The sequence below is a fragment of the Mercenaria mercenaria genome, chromosome 12 (assembly GCF_021730395.1).
Source record: "Mercenaria mercenaria strain notata chromosome 12, MADL_Memer_1, whole genome shotgun sequence".
Taxonomy (NCBI): domain Eukaryota; kingdom Metazoa; phylum Mollusca; class Bivalvia; order Venerida; family Veneridae; genus Mercenaria; species Mercenaria mercenaria.
The window spans coordinates 77566830-77585865 of record NC_069372.1 but is presented as its reverse complement, the minus strand read 5'-3'; the positions used below and the strand labels follow the sequence as shown (position 1 = coordinate 77585865).

Below are 19036 nucleotides of genomic sequence, written 5' to 3'. Positions count from 1 at the left end.
ATAGGATTCAAACCAAGATAAAGAGGACCCATCTAGATGAAATCGTTCTGAGTTACGTAATGGGATAGTATGATTAACCAGTTCCAAGGCTTAGGATAAATCAAGGACAACAAATGTGTCTTTTCCACATATCACTGGTGAGTAGCCAGTTGGTCGAAGAAGTTAGTATAAACATAGTGTTATGTTTCGTCCTTGACGCTTTATATAATTTTTACCGACTGGTTTAACGAATGTGTAAACAAAAACAGCCGAAAGTAGCAAAACAAAAGCTATGACATTCTTACTAATTATTTTGCATTATGATTTTTTTTAAATGTGATATAAAGTTTTGAATCTGTTCACCGCAATGACTTTCAAGTTACGTTATTTTATTTAAAAAAAAATGGTAGCACTTCTTCATGGCAACGACCGTAAATAACGATATAAATAAATCAAGATGTGTACATTTGTTCGCTGAAGTCATGAAGTCACTCGCTTTGTGCTAACGGTAAAACGCCTTGACTAAATTACTCATATAAAATCTCCATATTTACGCATGGAATCGACCTTATTATCAGTTGTTAACAAACAATTCGTTAGTGTTTTATAAGACTATACCGAGGCCGGCATCAGTCCTTTGAGTCATTTAAATAAGCATCTTTGCCATTATAATCTGAAATAGAGTTGATGATGATCCGCTGTCTATCAGCAAAGAGTGCAAACAGATCGGAAAGTTATTCAATTATTGTTTTATTACATGATATAAGAGACAAGCTTTCACTGTTTCATCTTTAAATTTTTGACTTATTAGCCAAGTAAAACTGTCAAAAGAACGATCATACAGCACAATACGTTGAATGGCAAATTTTACTCTTTCTTCAGCGAAGAAATACTGAGCACTTAAAAGAATCTTTGTGTAATAGGGAATTTATCCATGGCGCGAAAGCGCGGGGATGAAAATCCCCGAGACGGTAACGTCCGTATATACTTATTCGTCTTTGTTGTCTGCATATATAAGAAAAACGTTTTTCTCTGACACTATGCCAGTTTCATTTGAAATGTACAAGAAACCCATATGCATGAAAAAATACAAGGTTTTAGCTTGATATCAACAGTTTCCAAGGTTTTGCGGCATTTTCAGTACCATAAGACAAAGCGTCAGATTTTGTCAAAAATAGCTGTCGCGACATAATTTTGAAGCAGTTACCCTAAATGCAGCCTTGTTTTGCCCTGTTTTGACATTTTCTACTCTGATCTGCATGCAAATTACACATTTAAACTTTTTCTATTTTTCTATTTAGTGTCTGTATGCCTATACTGGGGCAATTTTTTCGATGTTTTCCGGTTCCGGTTTACGTACACGCCGCAGACTGGTTGTCTGTATGAACATCCGAGCACCACGAATCAGTCACAGTAATTCGTAAACCGCGCCAACATGCTTCTTTTACTTCTTTTTCGTAAAGAAAACTGTACATGCAAGTGAAAAACACTTTTAAACCAGTAAGGAAGTGTTAAGGCCGTCAAGTTTCTGCGAGGAGTACAGACAAACAAACAAACAAACAAACGCGGTGAATGACGTCATCGTCACGGCTTCCCGTAAATTTTGAAAAGTATGATATTCGCTGTAAGAGCTATGATGACACTAAATGTAAACTTCACTGTTTGGCGCGAAGTTTCACTTTCTTTCGAGTGTTTTTATATTTCTTTTAAGTTGATTTATAAAAGATAAATCCCCGTGCTAGGCGGTGCCTTAATTCATATTATTTCAGCTGTAGAACTCGTGCATATTTCTCGATACCAATCCAATAATCTTTTTATTAGAAACGCATAGATATTCTTTCAATGGTATCAATTTGTTCTTTAGTCCGAGTAAAATTGAAATTTTTATCGTTAATGAACGTTTAATGGCGACTACACACATATGTTATAATATGGAAAATATTTCACGTCGTGTTAAAGTTCTAGTACACTATGAAACCAAGGTTATTAGAGATTGCACTATGTAGGTCTATATGCAATCACAGTAATTTCAAATATAATTGTTTTGAATATTTTGCTGAATCTGGTATCAATATGATTACACTATCGGTTTAGAATTTATATACTTCACTGAAATTTTCTCCTTTAAGTCCTATTTAAATATCTCCGTTGTTTTTTTCAAATCGAACCCGACGTGATCGCTTTTAAAGTGTTTTTTTCATATTGTTTACCTTCAATGCATTATTTTGATTGATTGATTGATTGATTGATTAAACACTCATGGTTTGTATCTATAGATATTTATATTGTCTTAATATAAATATGATTGAATAGAAAACAGTGATTATCCTGAAATAATTATGTCCTTCTAAACTATGGTGTATTGATAGAAGCTGAACTATAATTCGGCTGTATGAACATTTTGGGAATTAACCCTTACCCTGCTGAGTTTCTATAATGAACTTGTCCATCTTCCAATTTGGACAGTACCATTAGCTGTTTAAAGGGGTGTTAACCAAAATGATACTGGCTGAATAGCGGACAGTGCGGATCATGATTAGACTGCACGGATGTGCGGGGTGATCATGATCTACACTGGTCGCAAAGGCAGAACCAGTCTTGTCCAGCATGGTAAGGGTTAATGTTTCTATAGTCATGCTTTAAAGATGTAGGTTTGTAACATTGACAATGATAGATGCGTTATGTTGCAGATTATCTTATGCAAATAAGACGAATTTATTCACCCACAGTAAAGTGTCCTAGTTGTAACTGATAACTGTTGAACTGATCAAAGTTAGCTTTGTTTATAGCCTAGTTTTAAATATAAACTGGCATCTGAAGAAAACTACTTTACTACTGGATTTAACAAATTTCGAAATAGGTAGCGATATATTTCTAATCTTTCTTCGAAATTATAGTGTAGCTAAATAATGTATGTAACGTAATAATATTTGATATACATTGTCATCTGTGAAGTCTTTAACCTTTAATAGTATCTAGTTAACATCAATTTAAGTTCAATTAACGCATTTACAACTTTAAATGTAACGTCCTTCTCCCGCATAAACGCAATACATATTACAATTAACAATTTCTAAAAATATATCTAGATAACATCAATTTAAGTTAAATTAACACATTTACAACTTTAACTGTAATGTCCTTATCTCGCGTAAATGCAATACATATTACAATTGACAATTTATAAAAAAATATAAACATTTTGACAGGATTGGAAAATGACTGAAGTAAAAGTCCCAGATGCAGGTGGCGCCACAATGAACATGGTGGACGTTGGGTGATTTATTCAACCAATCTTCCAAAAAACTGGGATAGAGATTAGTAATATTTTTAACAACGTTCCAAAATACAAATTCTGTGATGATGACCTGATGCTTTGCACATTTGCTAAGACAGGCAAGTTGCACTTGTTTAATGAAGGATGGAAATAGAAATTATAGACCAATCTTTAAGCTATTGCCCGGGGCAATGCCATCTGTAGTACTGTTGAAATTTGATTCAGTCATTTATCATAGGTTTGATAATTAGTTCCACCTATCTAAGCTAAAATCCATGGTATTTGTCTCAAGACTGCAAAGCGACAAGGCTTCTGTAGATGCTTAATCAATTTTAAACTGTGAAGACATTTGTTAATAAACTGTTTAAAGTCATACACTTCCTCGAAGAATACATGTAGCGAATAAATGCGGCAATGACTTATAATGATTTCGAACTCATTTTCAAGACTTGAAACGCGTTTGGATATAACTGCTAAAATGAACTTTCTAAAATATATATTATACACATGTTTTAACACAACACTTATTAATATCTTCACGAAAAAGTACTAATTTCATTACAACAGTAACTTAATTATGTAGATACTTTTAGACATCCAAAATACTTTCCAACGTCCGCGTTTATTCTTTGACTAATCTGGTGTCTAATCCGAGTACGTTTAATATGACAAAATAAAACAGATCTATTTTTTTTCTTCAATATTTTGTTACAGCAAGTAACAGATAGATACACCGGTTTCATGCAAAAGCTGGGTGAACAGTTTTACCCTTGACTTATGACAATGATTACCACGTTGTACCTTTTTAATAAAGAATGTATTTCAATGTTTTCTAAATCCTCAGGTACAAACTGGATGTTTGAAATACTTATGATGATTTTAAACAGAAGCGCAAATAGGGTAGAAGCGAATAAAATGTTAACCATGCTTGAAAGCGTTACTGCTGAAGAGGCGGACCAGCAACCACCACCGAGGGTAGTGAACTGTCATTATCCGCCTAGGTACATTTATACCCTGTATTGTGATTTGTCTTGAGTATCGCAGTTTTACCAATACTTCAAATTAAGGACGAAAACTTTGAGACTCATGTATCCAATCGGTGGAATAAAATTGATAAACATATATTAGTTCATTAATGCTTTGAAATCTTGTTGAATCACAAAATAATAGATATTATTATCCAAACTCGTCTTTGTCTACAATGATAAAATCCCATTACCCAAGAAAGAGATATTTTGACTATCAAAACCATTTTCAACCTTTTTGACATGTTACTGTCAGGTCATGTCATCGATGTCATATAAGGGTAAATAACTGCTTCAATGATTTAGCCTAATCATGAAATGATTGCCTCCCTTGTACACATATAGTAATAACGTCACTATTTAATGTGTTCACAGGCGATTCAGATGACAGTAACTGTAAGAAAGAAAAACAAAAGAATTATAAACTGTTTTAACTTTTTTATGTACTTATATTTGTTCAGTACAATAAAATAAATATCATATGGCAGCGTATGTGACATTGATATTGTCAACCCTAGAAACAGAATGTCATCACTCGGCGAAATTTACAACTCGACAGATTACCACAGGAGTTTTTCATCTGTATTGAGCATTCTTTAAAGGTAAAGAAAATATACTGAAAGTCAATGGGATTTCTGCTACACAAATATCTCGTATCTTGACAGATGACAGCCTGTCTCGACAGCCCGTAAATAGAAAGTTTTACTTTGTCTGTTTATGCATGTATAAATGTCAATCATTCAGATATCACTACAGACACTTTGGTAAGATTTTGCTTTTGCGAAGCTGCATCTTTGGCTATTCCTACTGGATCATTGCGCTTGTTTTTACGTTAAATGACACGATATGACATGATTTATATATATATGTTTTTTTTCTTCAATATTTAGAAATTATTTTGTAGATATCTTCCCCTAGAAGGTATGCGAGCAAAACAGATCAAGACTGTTTTATGTATACGCAATCCCAAAGACACAGCCGTATCATATTACAATCATATGAAGGGGCTAAGACCATATAACTACGATGGCAAATGGGAAGACTGGTTGCCAGTGTATCTGCAAGGAAAATGTAGGTCCAAAGTTGCTTTGTTGTAATTTGTTAAAAGAAACGAAACTAATGTCGGGACTTTTATGATAAAAATGTTAAGCTGTCTGCAAACAGAAGAAATGTTTTTAAACAGCAATATAAAATGTTTAGAATTAAAATATAACTCTGTCCTGAAAAAAATCTAGAGCTGGCGTATATTATGGCTTTTTAGTACAATATCACATTGTCATCATTTCTGGAATGAATATATACATGATTAAAATGTAAAACGTATCTTAGCATCTGTCGTTAGAATCCTGTTCGTGCCAGATGTAATGTCGTCCGTCGCGCTTAGAGGGCGGCGTATGAAAATGCGAAGCGACAACGCGACAATGCGAAAAAAGCGGTATATCATGCTACTAACACATGACAATACAATACGACTTCGAGACATTATCCACTTACATTGTTGTCCGTCGCTTTGCATTATCGTGCATTGTTTCGCATTGGCGTGTGTCACACCATATTGTCGTGCATCTCATAGAATTGCGATATATTGTGTTACTGACATGCGACAATACAATATGACATCGCAACATGATCTATTCACATTGTCGTCCGTCGTTTGGTATTGTCGTTGCCGCCCACTAAGCACGGCGGACGGCATTACAGCTGATACGAACAGGACTCCGTAAGAATTGTAAATTTTGTCTCTAGGATTGTACATACAGCTCTGAAGGAATTTAATATCAAAGTTCAACTGCTTCCTGTATGAACTCCATGAACTTTGCTAGATTTTTTCGTTGCATTTAAATAGACGGTGAAAAATGAACAAATAGTCTAGAGTTAAATTTTACATGATAACATATATTTAAGGAAGCCAATTAAAATAGGTTTGTTGATCCTTAGCAATCCGCATTATGCAATGACGTTACGCTCATTGTTGGCGTACATTAGCGTAATTTACGTTATCGTCGTTTTTAACCGTTTTGACGTTACTTGGGGTATTTAGGCTACACTTTTCATAAATCATGTCGTTCCGGTATTTCAAGAAATATTTGATATAGATGTACATATGATGCTTATTCAATCAACTTTTTCATCAGACATTGCATTATATTACAATGTTCGGATACAATTTTAATACCTATACGTTATTTCGTTTTCAAACGTAACGCCGACGTTACGTTGATTTCACGGTTGTGACATTTCGGCTTGATTTTGCAATTTTCATGTGTGATAAATTTAATTTATATTCAACGTAAAACTTATGCACATCAATTTGCAGACAATTGTATGAACTTGCAGGCTGTATTTGCAGTTTTGTAAACAGATACATATTATTTTAAATAGTTCGGCACCTAACAACTTCGTAATTTTATACTTTTTTTTTAATTTTTGACCCGTGTGACATCGCGGCTAGATTAAAGAATACGTATTTCAAACGCCATTATCAATGTCAAAATAGGACAAAAACTTACTTATTCAAAAGTAGATTTTATGTACTTTTTGTCAAAATAAATATTATAGAAAGCATACAATAGTTAAAGAAAATACAGAAGTTTTAACGAATCTGGTCGAAGAAAGACATAACATCTTGCGTTTTCAGTTGGAACTGTTTTTCGCTTCCGATTTGTTACAGGAAGTATTGGACAGCAAATGATTAGAATGACGTCAATTATAGTAGGCGTAAAGTCACCGAGTCTTCTTATCTGACAGAAAAAATTTTTTTATGAATTTACCAAACCGTTAAATAATGCGCATTGTTAAATTTTGTTACATCTTACATTATGTCTTTTTGTTCTTTTCTATTATTCTATGTCAAATTAAATTTTTACTAATTATTTAACGTAAATGTGACCACATTTACTAACAGGGCGGTTGTTTTGCCTTTCTTGTGATATACAAGACAAGAACAAAGTTTATTTTGTAAATAAAGGCCTCCGGCCCATAATACAATATTACAATAAAACAAATATAATAATATGAGTTGTGCACAGAAATGTAACTATTCATTATCCTTTAGCTTCATAATAGCGTTAACATAAAAAAGCAATGTATTTAATTCTATCATCATTTGAAGATTGCATGAGATTAATAAAATGAGGGAATTCATTTCCACCAGCATACCAGGAATATATAAAAATTTGTCTTTCTTGCCTATATTTGTAACATTTAAAAAATACGTGGAATTCATCTTCTATGCATTCAATATCAAAATTAATGAAACAGTATCTACATATTCGATCTTCTCTTGGAATTGCAAAATGGCGACCAGTCTCGATAGCAAATTTATGGCTAGAACATCTAAATCTTGCAAGTGATTTTCTAACATAAAATGGTAAGTTCAAGCACAAATACCTTTCGGGATTTAAACAAGTTTTAAAATGTTTGTATGTATCACAACGAGTCGAGTTATGAATATTATCATGCCACATTTGATTCATACAGTCAATTAATCTTTGTTTAAAGACACAAATAAAATTGCTAACATCACCGACCTCTTGACTTAGCCATACAAAACCAAAGCCATAGCGATACAACAAATTTTTGACAGCGCTAGCCCAATTCTGTCTTCCTATTTCATCGTGCCTTTTCAACATAATATAACAATTTTTGGGATATCGTGCGTCAGACATGGCAAGTAATTTAAACCAGTACTTAATACATTTTACATGATGATCAATGCACAAAGGTAATCTGCCACATCCACCAAGGGCAACACTATCATTTACGTAATTATTAACTCCCAAAAACTGCTTACAATATTGGATTTGAACCTGCTCCAATATGTGACATATTTCTGTTCCATATATTTCAGCCCCATAAGTAAGTATGGGTTTAACAATTGAATCGAACAGCTTAAAATATTCATTATGTGAGAATGCACCAAAAGATTTCTGATAAGCCTTTATAGCATAAATAGATTTTCGAGCCTGTGCAGCAAGCTTTGATTGCGCTTTAGACCAAGCTAATTTTGGCGTGAAAATCAACCCCATAAATTTATACATCGAAGTAACATTCACTGGACTATTATTATAAAACCATTTTTCATATGTTCGAAGCGGTCCTCCGTTTCTGAAAACAATTATTTCCGTTTTTTGCTGGTTTATAGCCATACCGGTGTCTTCGCAAAATTGCGCTATTGAATTTAGTTGTAATTGAAATTCGACCGCTGTGTCTGCACAGTTCGCGACGTCGTCCGCGAAAAGTATACATATAATGTCCGCAATTTGTTCCGTTATAAAGATACCCCGATGACCTTTTGATCTCAAGAAGGAGGATAACTCATTAATGTATAAATTAAAGACTATCGTACTGGTTACGTCCCCTTGTCTGGTCCCAACATTGCAATGGAAGGGCTGAGATAATTTACCGTCACCGACTCTCACTGCGCCGCGCAAATTTGAGTACATAGATAATAGGATTTTGAACAGATTACCCTGCACCCCCTTTCTATGCAAACTGGCAAACAATTTATGGTGTATCAGGCCATCAAAAGCTTTTTTAAAGTCCACATATAAAACATAAAATCTCCCGCCTGGCTTACTTATGTATTTTTGTACCATACTTTGCAAGGTAAATATGTTGTCTATCGTAGAATATCCGACGCGGAAACCAGCCTGCGACTCATCTATTTTGTCAAATTCCTCCGACCATGTATATAATCTATTATATATAATATTCGCAAATACTTTATACATAACGTTAATAAGAGCAACTCCCCTATAATTAGACGGGTCTTCTTTAGATCCCGATTTATGTACAGGAACTATAATACTATCCCTCCAAACTTCCGGGAATATACCAGTACTCAAAATCTTATTAAATAATGAATGTAGTAGCGGAGTAATAATATGCCTAGTATTTTTGTAAAACTCAGCCCCGAACCCATCAGTACCTTGAGCCTTCCCATTTTTTAATTTTAGAATACTTTTAGTAATTTCCTCTACCGTAATTGTAGAGTTTAAAACCTGGTCATATTCCTCATTAGCTGTTTCTATACCCCATTCTAAATCCAACAAACATGGCTGGTCTTCCTTAAATAACAAACCGCAAAAATAGTCCCTCCACGATTTAGGGTCCACGTCCGGTGTACTACTTATATTACTACGCCGGCTATCTTTTAACAATTTCCAAAATACTTTCGGATTTTTGCGAGCCAATATTAATTCGTCTCTCTTAGCGCGCTGGTGCTCTTGTTTTTTGAAATAACAAGTTGCTTTAAATTGTTTACGCAGAGTTATATAATTTTGAAGGTCCAGCGTCATACTTGTCCAGCGAAACCGCCGCAGTGCTGCGTATTTCAATTGTTTCGCGAGGTCACAGGTTCGATCCCACCAGGGCTGGTTATTTGAATTACATTTTGAAGTTTTAACTTCCTTTCTATATTTAACACGCATATTTGTAGCTGAATTCCGATAAAGTCCTAATATCTTATCTACAGCACTATTAATATCTAAGTCAATTTCAAATAAAATATTAGCCGCCATGGTATTGCAGTTATTAATAAACAATGTTAAAAATTCGTCCATGTGAGCGCTATTCCATTTATATTTATCAACATGACCAAAATTATTATCATCATGCAAATTTGGTGTAGTATTATTACAGCATTCCTCTACGAAAAATGATAACCTTGAGCATAAAGGCATATGATCAGACTCTCCTCGCATGTCAACGTTAAAGTGTCTTATACAAGAAAAGAGTTCAGACGAAATGACATGGTAATCTACAACACTAGCGCCATTATATGTTAAACATGTATAATTGCCTAAAACATCCCCGTGCAGACGGCCATTAAGGATATGTATACTATGAGAACAACATAATTCAGTGAGAGATTTCCCAAATGAGTTAATCCGCTCTGAGTCCTTATTATTTCGTGGGTGCTCAAAATAATCAGAATTATACCCATAAATATCAGTATTAAATATGTTTTCTATGCTATCATCTGGTATATAGTCTAGTAAATTCCTGGTTCGTGCATTAAAATCTCCTGCCAAGTACAAATATACGTCTGGTTCTTGTGATATAAGAATATAAACAACCGTATTTCTATAACGAATTTCATGGAACATTGAAGTGTAAGAAACTTAAAAAATTCCCGATGTCCACCAACAACGTACGCAACGTCCATTTGTTTTGTCCTAATGTCTGCTTATGACGGTATTACCCGCCATCTTAAGCGGTGGGGTAATATTATGTTGGCGTCGTCCATCAGTCTGTGCGAGCGTCCGTCCAGATTGGAATATTATTATAATTAAAAAAATGCAGTATCTTGTTTTAGTAAAAGCAGAGTTTTCCCCTAGATATATTTGAAGAAAAAAGAAATTGCTTACAATTTATTAAGTATTTCAGCTAGATTCACCGAAAACCTTATATACTTATTAATTAGCATATGACCTTTGCTCACATATTGTATTTTTCCCCGTTGACAAAGTAAATAAGATTTTTCATGATTTTTTTTTAAATATTAAAAATCCTTATAAATCAAAGAAGTATTTGAATTAGAATCACCAAAAATAACACAATGTTTAGCATGACCTTTGCTCACATGTAGTATTTATCCCCCATAACCAAATAAAGAAGTGTGTTTCCCCTTGATTTGGTACAAAAAGGGATTTCGAACGTTTCTAACTAACCTGAAAGATAGATTTTCATGAAATTTTACACAGAAGTAGATCATTATAGGGCGATAGTGCATAAACAATTTCGTCAGGGCCAATTTATTTACAGGAGATATTGTCCTTTAATCATTTTACAATCCATAAATTCCCACATAACAAGATAATCGGCATGACATTTTACACATATAAGTATCACATTTTGTCAGTAGTGCCTGTATATCTTCCACCAGGACCTTTTTAGTAACTGAAGAGTTATTGCCCTTCTTTTTTAATTCCCAAATTTCCAACAAAAAGTAACCCATTGATGGATATTCATGAATCAATCTAATCCCCTCATTCACAAAACAATTTATTCGATAGAGGATATATGTTCATTTAAGTTGCTTGTTTTTCTTGAAACAGTCGACATACAGAATTAATGGGATCTGTCAGAATAATTCGTAGCTGCCTGTTGCAAAACGGCGTTAAACCAGAAGTTGTAAATATATTTTGTACACTAGCTATAACAGCAGAGAGAAATAAATTTATCTGTATTTACATGTTGCTACATTATACAACTTGTTAAACCTCGCTGATAAAATATTCACTGCAGTATAGAGAGAGAGTGGGCAAAATAATTAGGTGTTGACAGGTACGTGGAATTTTACACAATTTTATTAGAGTTTATCAGTTTTGGTCGCGCTTTAGCGAGAGAAAGACGCATGTTACACATGCAGTATTTCAATGTTGTTTAGAGTCAGTTGGTGGCTCGATTTTTTGAAGCAAATATTTGTTTCTTGATTTATTTGTTGGAGATTGGGGGGTACATTTTATTGTACATAATTGTTGAGTTGCTCGGCGAATATTTTGGTTGTTTGGGTGTTTAATCGTGGTTTTGTTTTGAAGCTGATACTTGGTTGTTGAAGGTTGGAATTGTTGGTTCTTTTGTGAATTGAAGTTTATGATTTGGCTGGTTGTTTGAATGTGTGTGTTGATGGGTTCTTTTGTGTTTTAGAGGTGTATAAATTGATTTTCTGCAGTTTGGTGGTGTATCGTTCGAATATATATTTTGCTCTGAGTTTTTCAGATTAATTGTTTGGTTTTGAATGGTTGTTGGTTGAAGCTTGTGCTGGGCGAGCATAAGTATTGAAATACTTGCGATATTTTGTATATCATATATATCTGCGTACATGTGATAAAGTTTGACGAAAAGCGGTGCAAATTTACTTATACTTGTATACAGAATGTTTGTGGTGTGTGTTTGTTCTAGGTGTAAATAGTACGTCACCATGCTTAAGTATATAATGTATATACAGTGAAAAATATACAGAAAAACTACAAAAAAATACACACACGAAAATATATAGGGAAACAATTAAGAGCTAGTTTCCAAGGTAAAGATTAGCCATAGTCAGGCGGTGCACACTACCTCCCTAACCGTTGGTAACGCCTCGCACCGGCCACCATCAAATCCTGACAGGATCACTTACGCACTTTCGAGAACTCGGTCAAACAAATACGAACTATATATATATATATTTGTTTCAGTGGAATATGGCAAGTACAGTGAATTGTTAGAATGGCAGCGCAAAGTACAAAATGGTCCAGGCTTCCCTCTACATGTCATGTTCTATGAAGATTTGAAAATGGTTCGTCTGTTCAATTATTAAATACTGAATAAAATACACTTTATTCATATCACATACATTACCTCTGTTAAAGTAAATACCTGTAAATACACGGTTGAAACAACTGATGTACAATTTGGATAAAGAAGTGTGCCTATGAATCTATATATAATTTAAAAGTTCATAAACTAATACATTTTTCGATTAGCGAGAATATCTCAAGATCGCTTACGCTATTCGTTAACAATTGGGGTGTATGTTGACTATGAATACCTTATATTCATATTATCATATCATATTAGCTTACATTTACAACGTTCCATTTTCCTTTAGTGTGTTTCTACTGTGCTATGTAATATGTCACAAAAAGTGTTGCTTGTGTCGTGAGGACTGTAAAATGTTCCCGTATTTGCAAATAATATTGTTACAGTTTCATCTTTTAGGAATGGCTTTCCTTATTTTAATTCTCAGCACTTGTCACACACAAATCATTATCAATGTTAAGAGTTTATTCTAATTTTTTAATGGAGGGGACGGCTGCGGTCTGGGGATGGGGGTTCTGGGAATATAAGTTCTTGTATTAATACTTTTATTGTGAGTTCTATTCTATTAAGTAAATACTGATGATGGATACCACACACACTGATTCAGCTTCAAATGTTTGCAATTAGTGTAAAACGTTGTGTCACTTGATTTGGTTTAAACAGGACTTACCCACAGAGTTTAATCCATAAAAAGCGAGTACTCTAGAATTTCTTTTGCCAGTGTCTTTCTTTTATTATCAACCACTTTATTATTTTCTCGGCGTTATAAACATTTTAGACATGCTAAAATTGGTGGAAATGAACATTGTGGAAACAAAATCGCGAGTATCTTCAAGTATTCCGATTATTACGTTTTATTTTCATAAATATTAATTTGATAATTTTAGAATGGGAGAGAAGAGGTGGAGAAATTGCTCAAGTTTCTCGACATACAGTTAGATGAACAACTGAGAAACGACATCATTGATAAGTGCGGTTTTAAAAAAATGGCAGAGGAAAAAGGAAGTAACAAGATATTCGATGTTTACTGCAAACCAGGTTTCCATTTCTTCCGTAAAGGTACTTGCATTTCTCTGTAATTGTTGGACACCTTTTTTATGTTACTATGAGCTGTCTGCTGATTGTTATTTCACTGCTAATGAGAATATGGTAGAAATATTAGGTTCAGCTTAAGGACGATATATTATAATAACGTTTCAAAAATAATAAAGTTCAGCATATAATGACAGCTGTCGTGTGCATTTATTTACACGAAAAACTGTATTAGCTATGTAAACATTGTTAACAGTATTTCCCACTGTGTCAACATTACGTGGATTAACCGGTGAAAGATAAATAAAAGAAGAAAAAGAAACGATTAGATTAGTTATTACTAATTTGTTTTAGCTCGATTGCAATGAAAGCTTCAAGCTTATTGGAATCTGTTTTGAGTTCGCTTCTGATTGAAATGATTGATCTCAACCACAGGACATCCAATGCGTTATCTATTTAATGTAACAAACTTAACAAGGGACAAAGGAAGCACATGTACTATGTAGGTTGGTTTATACAGACCTGCATTCTTTATATATTTTTTTACTTTATCAAATAATATCTGATTTTCGCGTCATTTAAGTTAGCTGAAAATGTGACAAACTTGCTATTGTTTATTAAGCTATATGGAGGAAGTCTCTCCAACTGATTGAAGAAATAGAGCATTAAAATAGTCTGGAAATAAACTTATACATGACTTTAATTTCAATGCATGACAAGGTGTTTTCCTTCATATTCTTTATACTTGTAGGTCAAGTTGGCGACTGGAAGAACTGGTTTACTGTTGCACAGGATGAAATGTTTGATAAGATTTGGGAGAATGATACAAAAGGCCAAGACACGTTCAAATTCAAATATACTCACACTAACGCTTGATTTCAGTGAATAATTTTTCTGATATCAATTAATTTCTTCAGTATTGTTCTAAATATTTATTGCGGTCCTATTTGTGTACTGTTTAACATCCATTTTTGTTTTTAATATAAGTTACAGGTCAACGTTTAGAGGGAAATATTCTATTTCTCACAATAAAGGAAACATTTGTCCACATAACAATTCTCATTACCCTATATACTCGTAAGTAGTACTATATCGCCTGGATTGAAAAATGTAAAAAGAGCAGTGCTATGTGATTAACCATTGTCAATTCAATATTATCGATAACCATATAAATACCCTGTCTATAGATTTTTACAAAACCGAAAAAGAAAACAAATGGAATAGACAAATCATCAAGCTATTTTATATAAAGTATTAATTGATTTTTAGAAATCTTGTTTTGTTTGCTTTAATGTTTTATTTAACCAGTTTTTAGATTTCCTCCGTACTTATTTTGATGTATGTCTATAACATTTGCACTAGTCTAGTGGTGTTAGGTTGGCGCAGCCCGTTACCTACTCCTCCACCTTAAAACTCACCAAGAACACGCGTTTTATATCTATAGCCGTATAGAACTTTTGCATACTACGCTCAAAGAGTGCAACCGGAAACTTTCAACTCGTTTCGCTAGCGCATAGCACATGTTTCCAACTCTTCCCTCGCACGGCATTATTCGTTATAAGTTAAAGGAGTTATATTGAAATTGAATTATTTAAAAGCTCCGCTCGCAAATCATAACTACAATACAACATCCTTAAGAACTATTCTAGAAAACAAACAATACATTTCTGCTCGCGTATTTTTATAATTACTAAGGGGATTGATATTCAAATGGAAGTTTACAGTATGAATATTTCAACTCGCTTTGCTTCATTTAGTATTGTATTTATTGCAAGGAAAGAGTAGAGCGGAGAGTTATATGGAACGTCTGTATATTACCCTAAGGAACCGAACGTTCACGCCCCAAGCCCAGAATCCTAGATCCGCACTTGATTTGTAAAAATAATATATTAATATATTTCTGTCTCGCTACATACCTGAATTAACAAAAATAATGTCCCCGTTATGTGTACTATTATATCCTGAACAATATCATAGAACGACCGTTCAATGCAGGCTAATAAAATATTAGAAAATAAAAACAAATCCTTATTGATACAATACAATATATAGAAGGCACACTGTAAAACTGAGACAAAGAACCTATAGGAGAACACCAAAAACTACTGTGTCTTTATTTATGTATACAGGTTTTCACACAAAATACAAGCTTTTATTAAATTTGGTTTGTCAAAGAAAAAAAACCTTTAAATATCAAAATTCACCATACCAGTTGTTCTACATTTCTTATGAAGTGTCTCTTGTAGACGCACGGTAACCTCAACTTTTTACTGTTTTGAAGCATATTTGTATATCATTAAAGCAACAAAATATGTTTTTAAAATCTTAACAGCAATCTTTTTTGTAGATTCAGATACGTTTTTCCATTGAAAAATATGCGGGTTGAGTAATTATGACAATGTCAGAATAATTTATATATTTGATGTATTGATAACGAAACACATAAGCACATAGTGCCTGACCCCCTTTTTCATGCTATCATTGCTATAATTATTGTTGAACTGCTGTTAATAATAGAATTAAGGTCATGTGTGGCTGATTTGGGTTCATTATTTCGTTAGCTGGATCCCAGCATCACACGTTATGTCATATACAATTATAGTTAAAGGGAACCAGATATTTGTTAAAGCAAGTACTCGTTGTAAAGTCCTATATATAAATTTGGACCAGTCAGAATTAACACGTTCTATAAATAGCACCAATCAAAGCTCACGTCTTGTAAGGTATAAATAGGTAGAAGGATGACAGAGAAATCATTCGGTATCCAGCGATTGAAGAAGACAAATCGAGGATTCAACTGATAATTTATCCCAGTATCTTGATGAGGAAGTTATTGCAACTACACTGTCAGGGCGGATAAATTATTAAAAAGAAGAAGTTTGAAGTTCATAGACTGAAGAAGAGTTGCAGATTTTTAACAAGGTTTTTAGCTAAAGGGCCAGCGCATATGAGTTTTACCTTAACGGTAGTTGAATGCTATAGACGATAGCAAATATAGGCTGAGCACCGGAAAGCTGAGACAGATGCCGAGAGTTTGGTAATCTACTGAGATAGTAGGAGAGTTCCAGCTTATAGAAGGTTCAGCGTTATTGGCGAAGTACCGCCAAGTCATCGGGGATATACATATATGGTAGTTGAAATCTACATGTGATAGCATATAGGCGCTGAGCATCCAGGAGTTAGGGCAATCATATAGAGTTGCAACTTCAAATAAGAGGGCAGTGGCCCAGCATCTATGCGATAGGACCCGTATGTTGATGATTCAAAGACATTAGAGAGTTTGAGATTTCAACCTTCGCCTTCCCCTTCAACGTCTCTTGCGAAGTTAACGTATGAAGATGAAGTTTGATTAAAATTCCTTGAGATTTCAAACATTAGAATGAACCTTACTACTTTTAATCCGCCCATTCAATTTATCCGTAATTATGATCGTTTTTTTCGTGCATTTTGATACCAATTGTCCGAAAGGGCAGGAATTTTACAAGAGGTTTTAAAAATGAAAAAATGAAAATTAAATAAAAAAAACATTTCAATTAATATAATCATCGCATGGATATTAGAGCGATTACCAACAAAAAAACAAAAACAAAAACAACAACATTAAAACAATGTGAACAAAGTAAAAAACTCGTTAGTCACTGGTTGCTCCAAACATTTAGGTTTTATATAAAATTGTGTCAGTATAGTCAGTATACAATGCACGATTGTAAATCATACATGAGAGGAAATAAAAATGATTATTCCATACCTAAAATTACTTTCCATTGGGTTTCAATGGACCGCGATCGTGCAATATTTTTCCATATCATGACGTTGAACGTTTGCATATCGGACAAGTCCAAATCCGTGACTCTAGTTACCTCCCCTGACGGTCCGTCCATTGCGGATCTCGTTTCTTTAGATTTTTGTTGCTATTGAGTGTTTGTTTAATTTGTAATTTATGCAACATTTTGTTTACTTTTCCACTTTGATTAATCTGACCTATTAGATACTGGCACGTAGTAATTTATCAGACTGAAATGAAATGAAAGTTATAATTACGTCATGAGTTGGACTAATAAAGGACGTGGAATGTTTTCTAAACGTTGTAATGGAAAGAATCGCGTGACGTCCATGGCGTCTACGCGCACGTTGCGACAACAAGTTGACATCATTTTCGCGGAAAATATTAATGCGCGTCAGTTTGATTTGTTTATTGCGTTTTCGGAGAATATTTTTCTGTATTTTTTCCTGTCTTTCGTGACAGAACGATAATTTGATAGTGAATATGTAATAGAAAGGTTATCAACTTTGTATGTGGATATATGCACTCGTTCTTTCGCGGACAATATTGCGCTCCTAAAGTCGCGCAATATATCCACATACAAAGTTAATAACCTATAATGATCATATCAACGTGATAATGACACTCTGTATGACTGTGTATAATGCCAAACTCTCAGACAGCACAATATGATTTTAATATACTATTTTATAAGTAAAGCATCTGCGGATCCAGGAATTTTGGTTAGAGGGACACCAACATTAAAGAGGGCGTCACCCGTTTCAGTAGGGTAGGGTCACACCGAGTTTCAAGACCGACTTTCTTTATAAAAAGTAAGAATCAAAGGGGGAATTAACCCACAATGTCCCTCTGCCAGGCTCTGGTTCCGTGCATTTAAAGAATGGAGTTATCCCATACGGCTAACAGGAAACGTCTCTCATCATGATATCCTAGATATGAAATTGTCTGATACTTCAGAAGAATTTTCCGTCTTACTAGTACCATTATATGTTTATAATTAAAACGCAATTGTCGTATTAAGTGTCCGACAGAAACAGATTGTTTTTATTTGGATGTGAAAATAAAATGTTCCACCAAATGATAATCGCGCGTAATTATTTATTGTTCAAGTAAAATGACTGTCATGCCATGTGCCTCCATCCAGATTTCAGTCTTTGATGCCGAGTATGTGGACAGAGTAGATGTAAAAAGAATGAAGTTTCGACTTTCGTGATATCACATCTTCGGACGTTCAAAACTTCACTTCATACGACAAAAAGGCCCATCTTGTATAATCGATACCGCCTGGGGACACAAATATGCCGTAGAAGTTAAAGTTTGAACAAAATCTCAAAGTTTCTCAAAATCGGTTGATAACTTCATACTTCCAGGTTCAATTCAATGTATTTAGTTAAAATCATTAGCCATACAAAACTTCATTATTCTTATACCTATTGATAGTGTTTCGCATCAAATTTAGTCTAATTATATATATGGATAATCAAATAACTTAATAAGCAGAAATCCCGAAACTAAGCTTTTTATTTCGCATAGTAATAAAGAGAAGTCTTAGGCTTACGTGATATTACATGGAAAACTTTAGTAGCAACGTGTGATATAAATAAAATACACGCATATCGGTGACGTTTT

General features: G+C 33.9%; 1 protein-coding gene across 1 annotated transcript; it reads left to right on the top strand.

The window, feature by feature from the left end:
• Positions 1 to 2715: 2715 nt before the first annotated feature.
• On the top strand, positions 2716 to 15076 carry LOC128547472 (sulfotransferase 1B1-like). The gene is made up of 7 exons (XM_053520387.1): positions 2716 to 2839; positions 3189 to 3375; positions 4101 to 4257; positions 5186 to 5352; positions 12468 to 12568; positions 13479 to 13650; positions 14375 to 15076. The coding sequence occupies exons 2-7, from the start codon at positions 3351 to 3353 to the stop codon at positions 14497 to 14499; spliced, it is 747 nt and encodes a 248-aa protein (XP_053376362.1). The 5' UTR covers positions 2716 to 2839; positions 3189 to 3350; the 3' UTR covers positions 14500 to 15076.
• Positions 15077 to 19036: the final 3960 nt, after the last annotated feature.

What these genes read in the sequence shown, in the direction of transcription:
- LOC128547472 (XM_053520387.1), top strand. Translation starts at nt 3,351, where the DNA reads ATGCTTTGCACATTTGCTAAGACAG. An exon ending in TTGCACATTTGCTAAGACAG is followed by an intron (nt 3,376 to 4,100) that starts GCAAGTTGCACT and finishes CTAAATCCTCAG; the next exon opens with GTACAAACTGGATGTTTGAA. An exon ending in AACTGTCATTATCCGCCTAG is followed by an intron (nt 4,258 to 5,185) that starts GTACATTTATAC and finishes ATTATTTTGTAG; the next exon opens with ATATCTTCCCCTAGAAGGTA.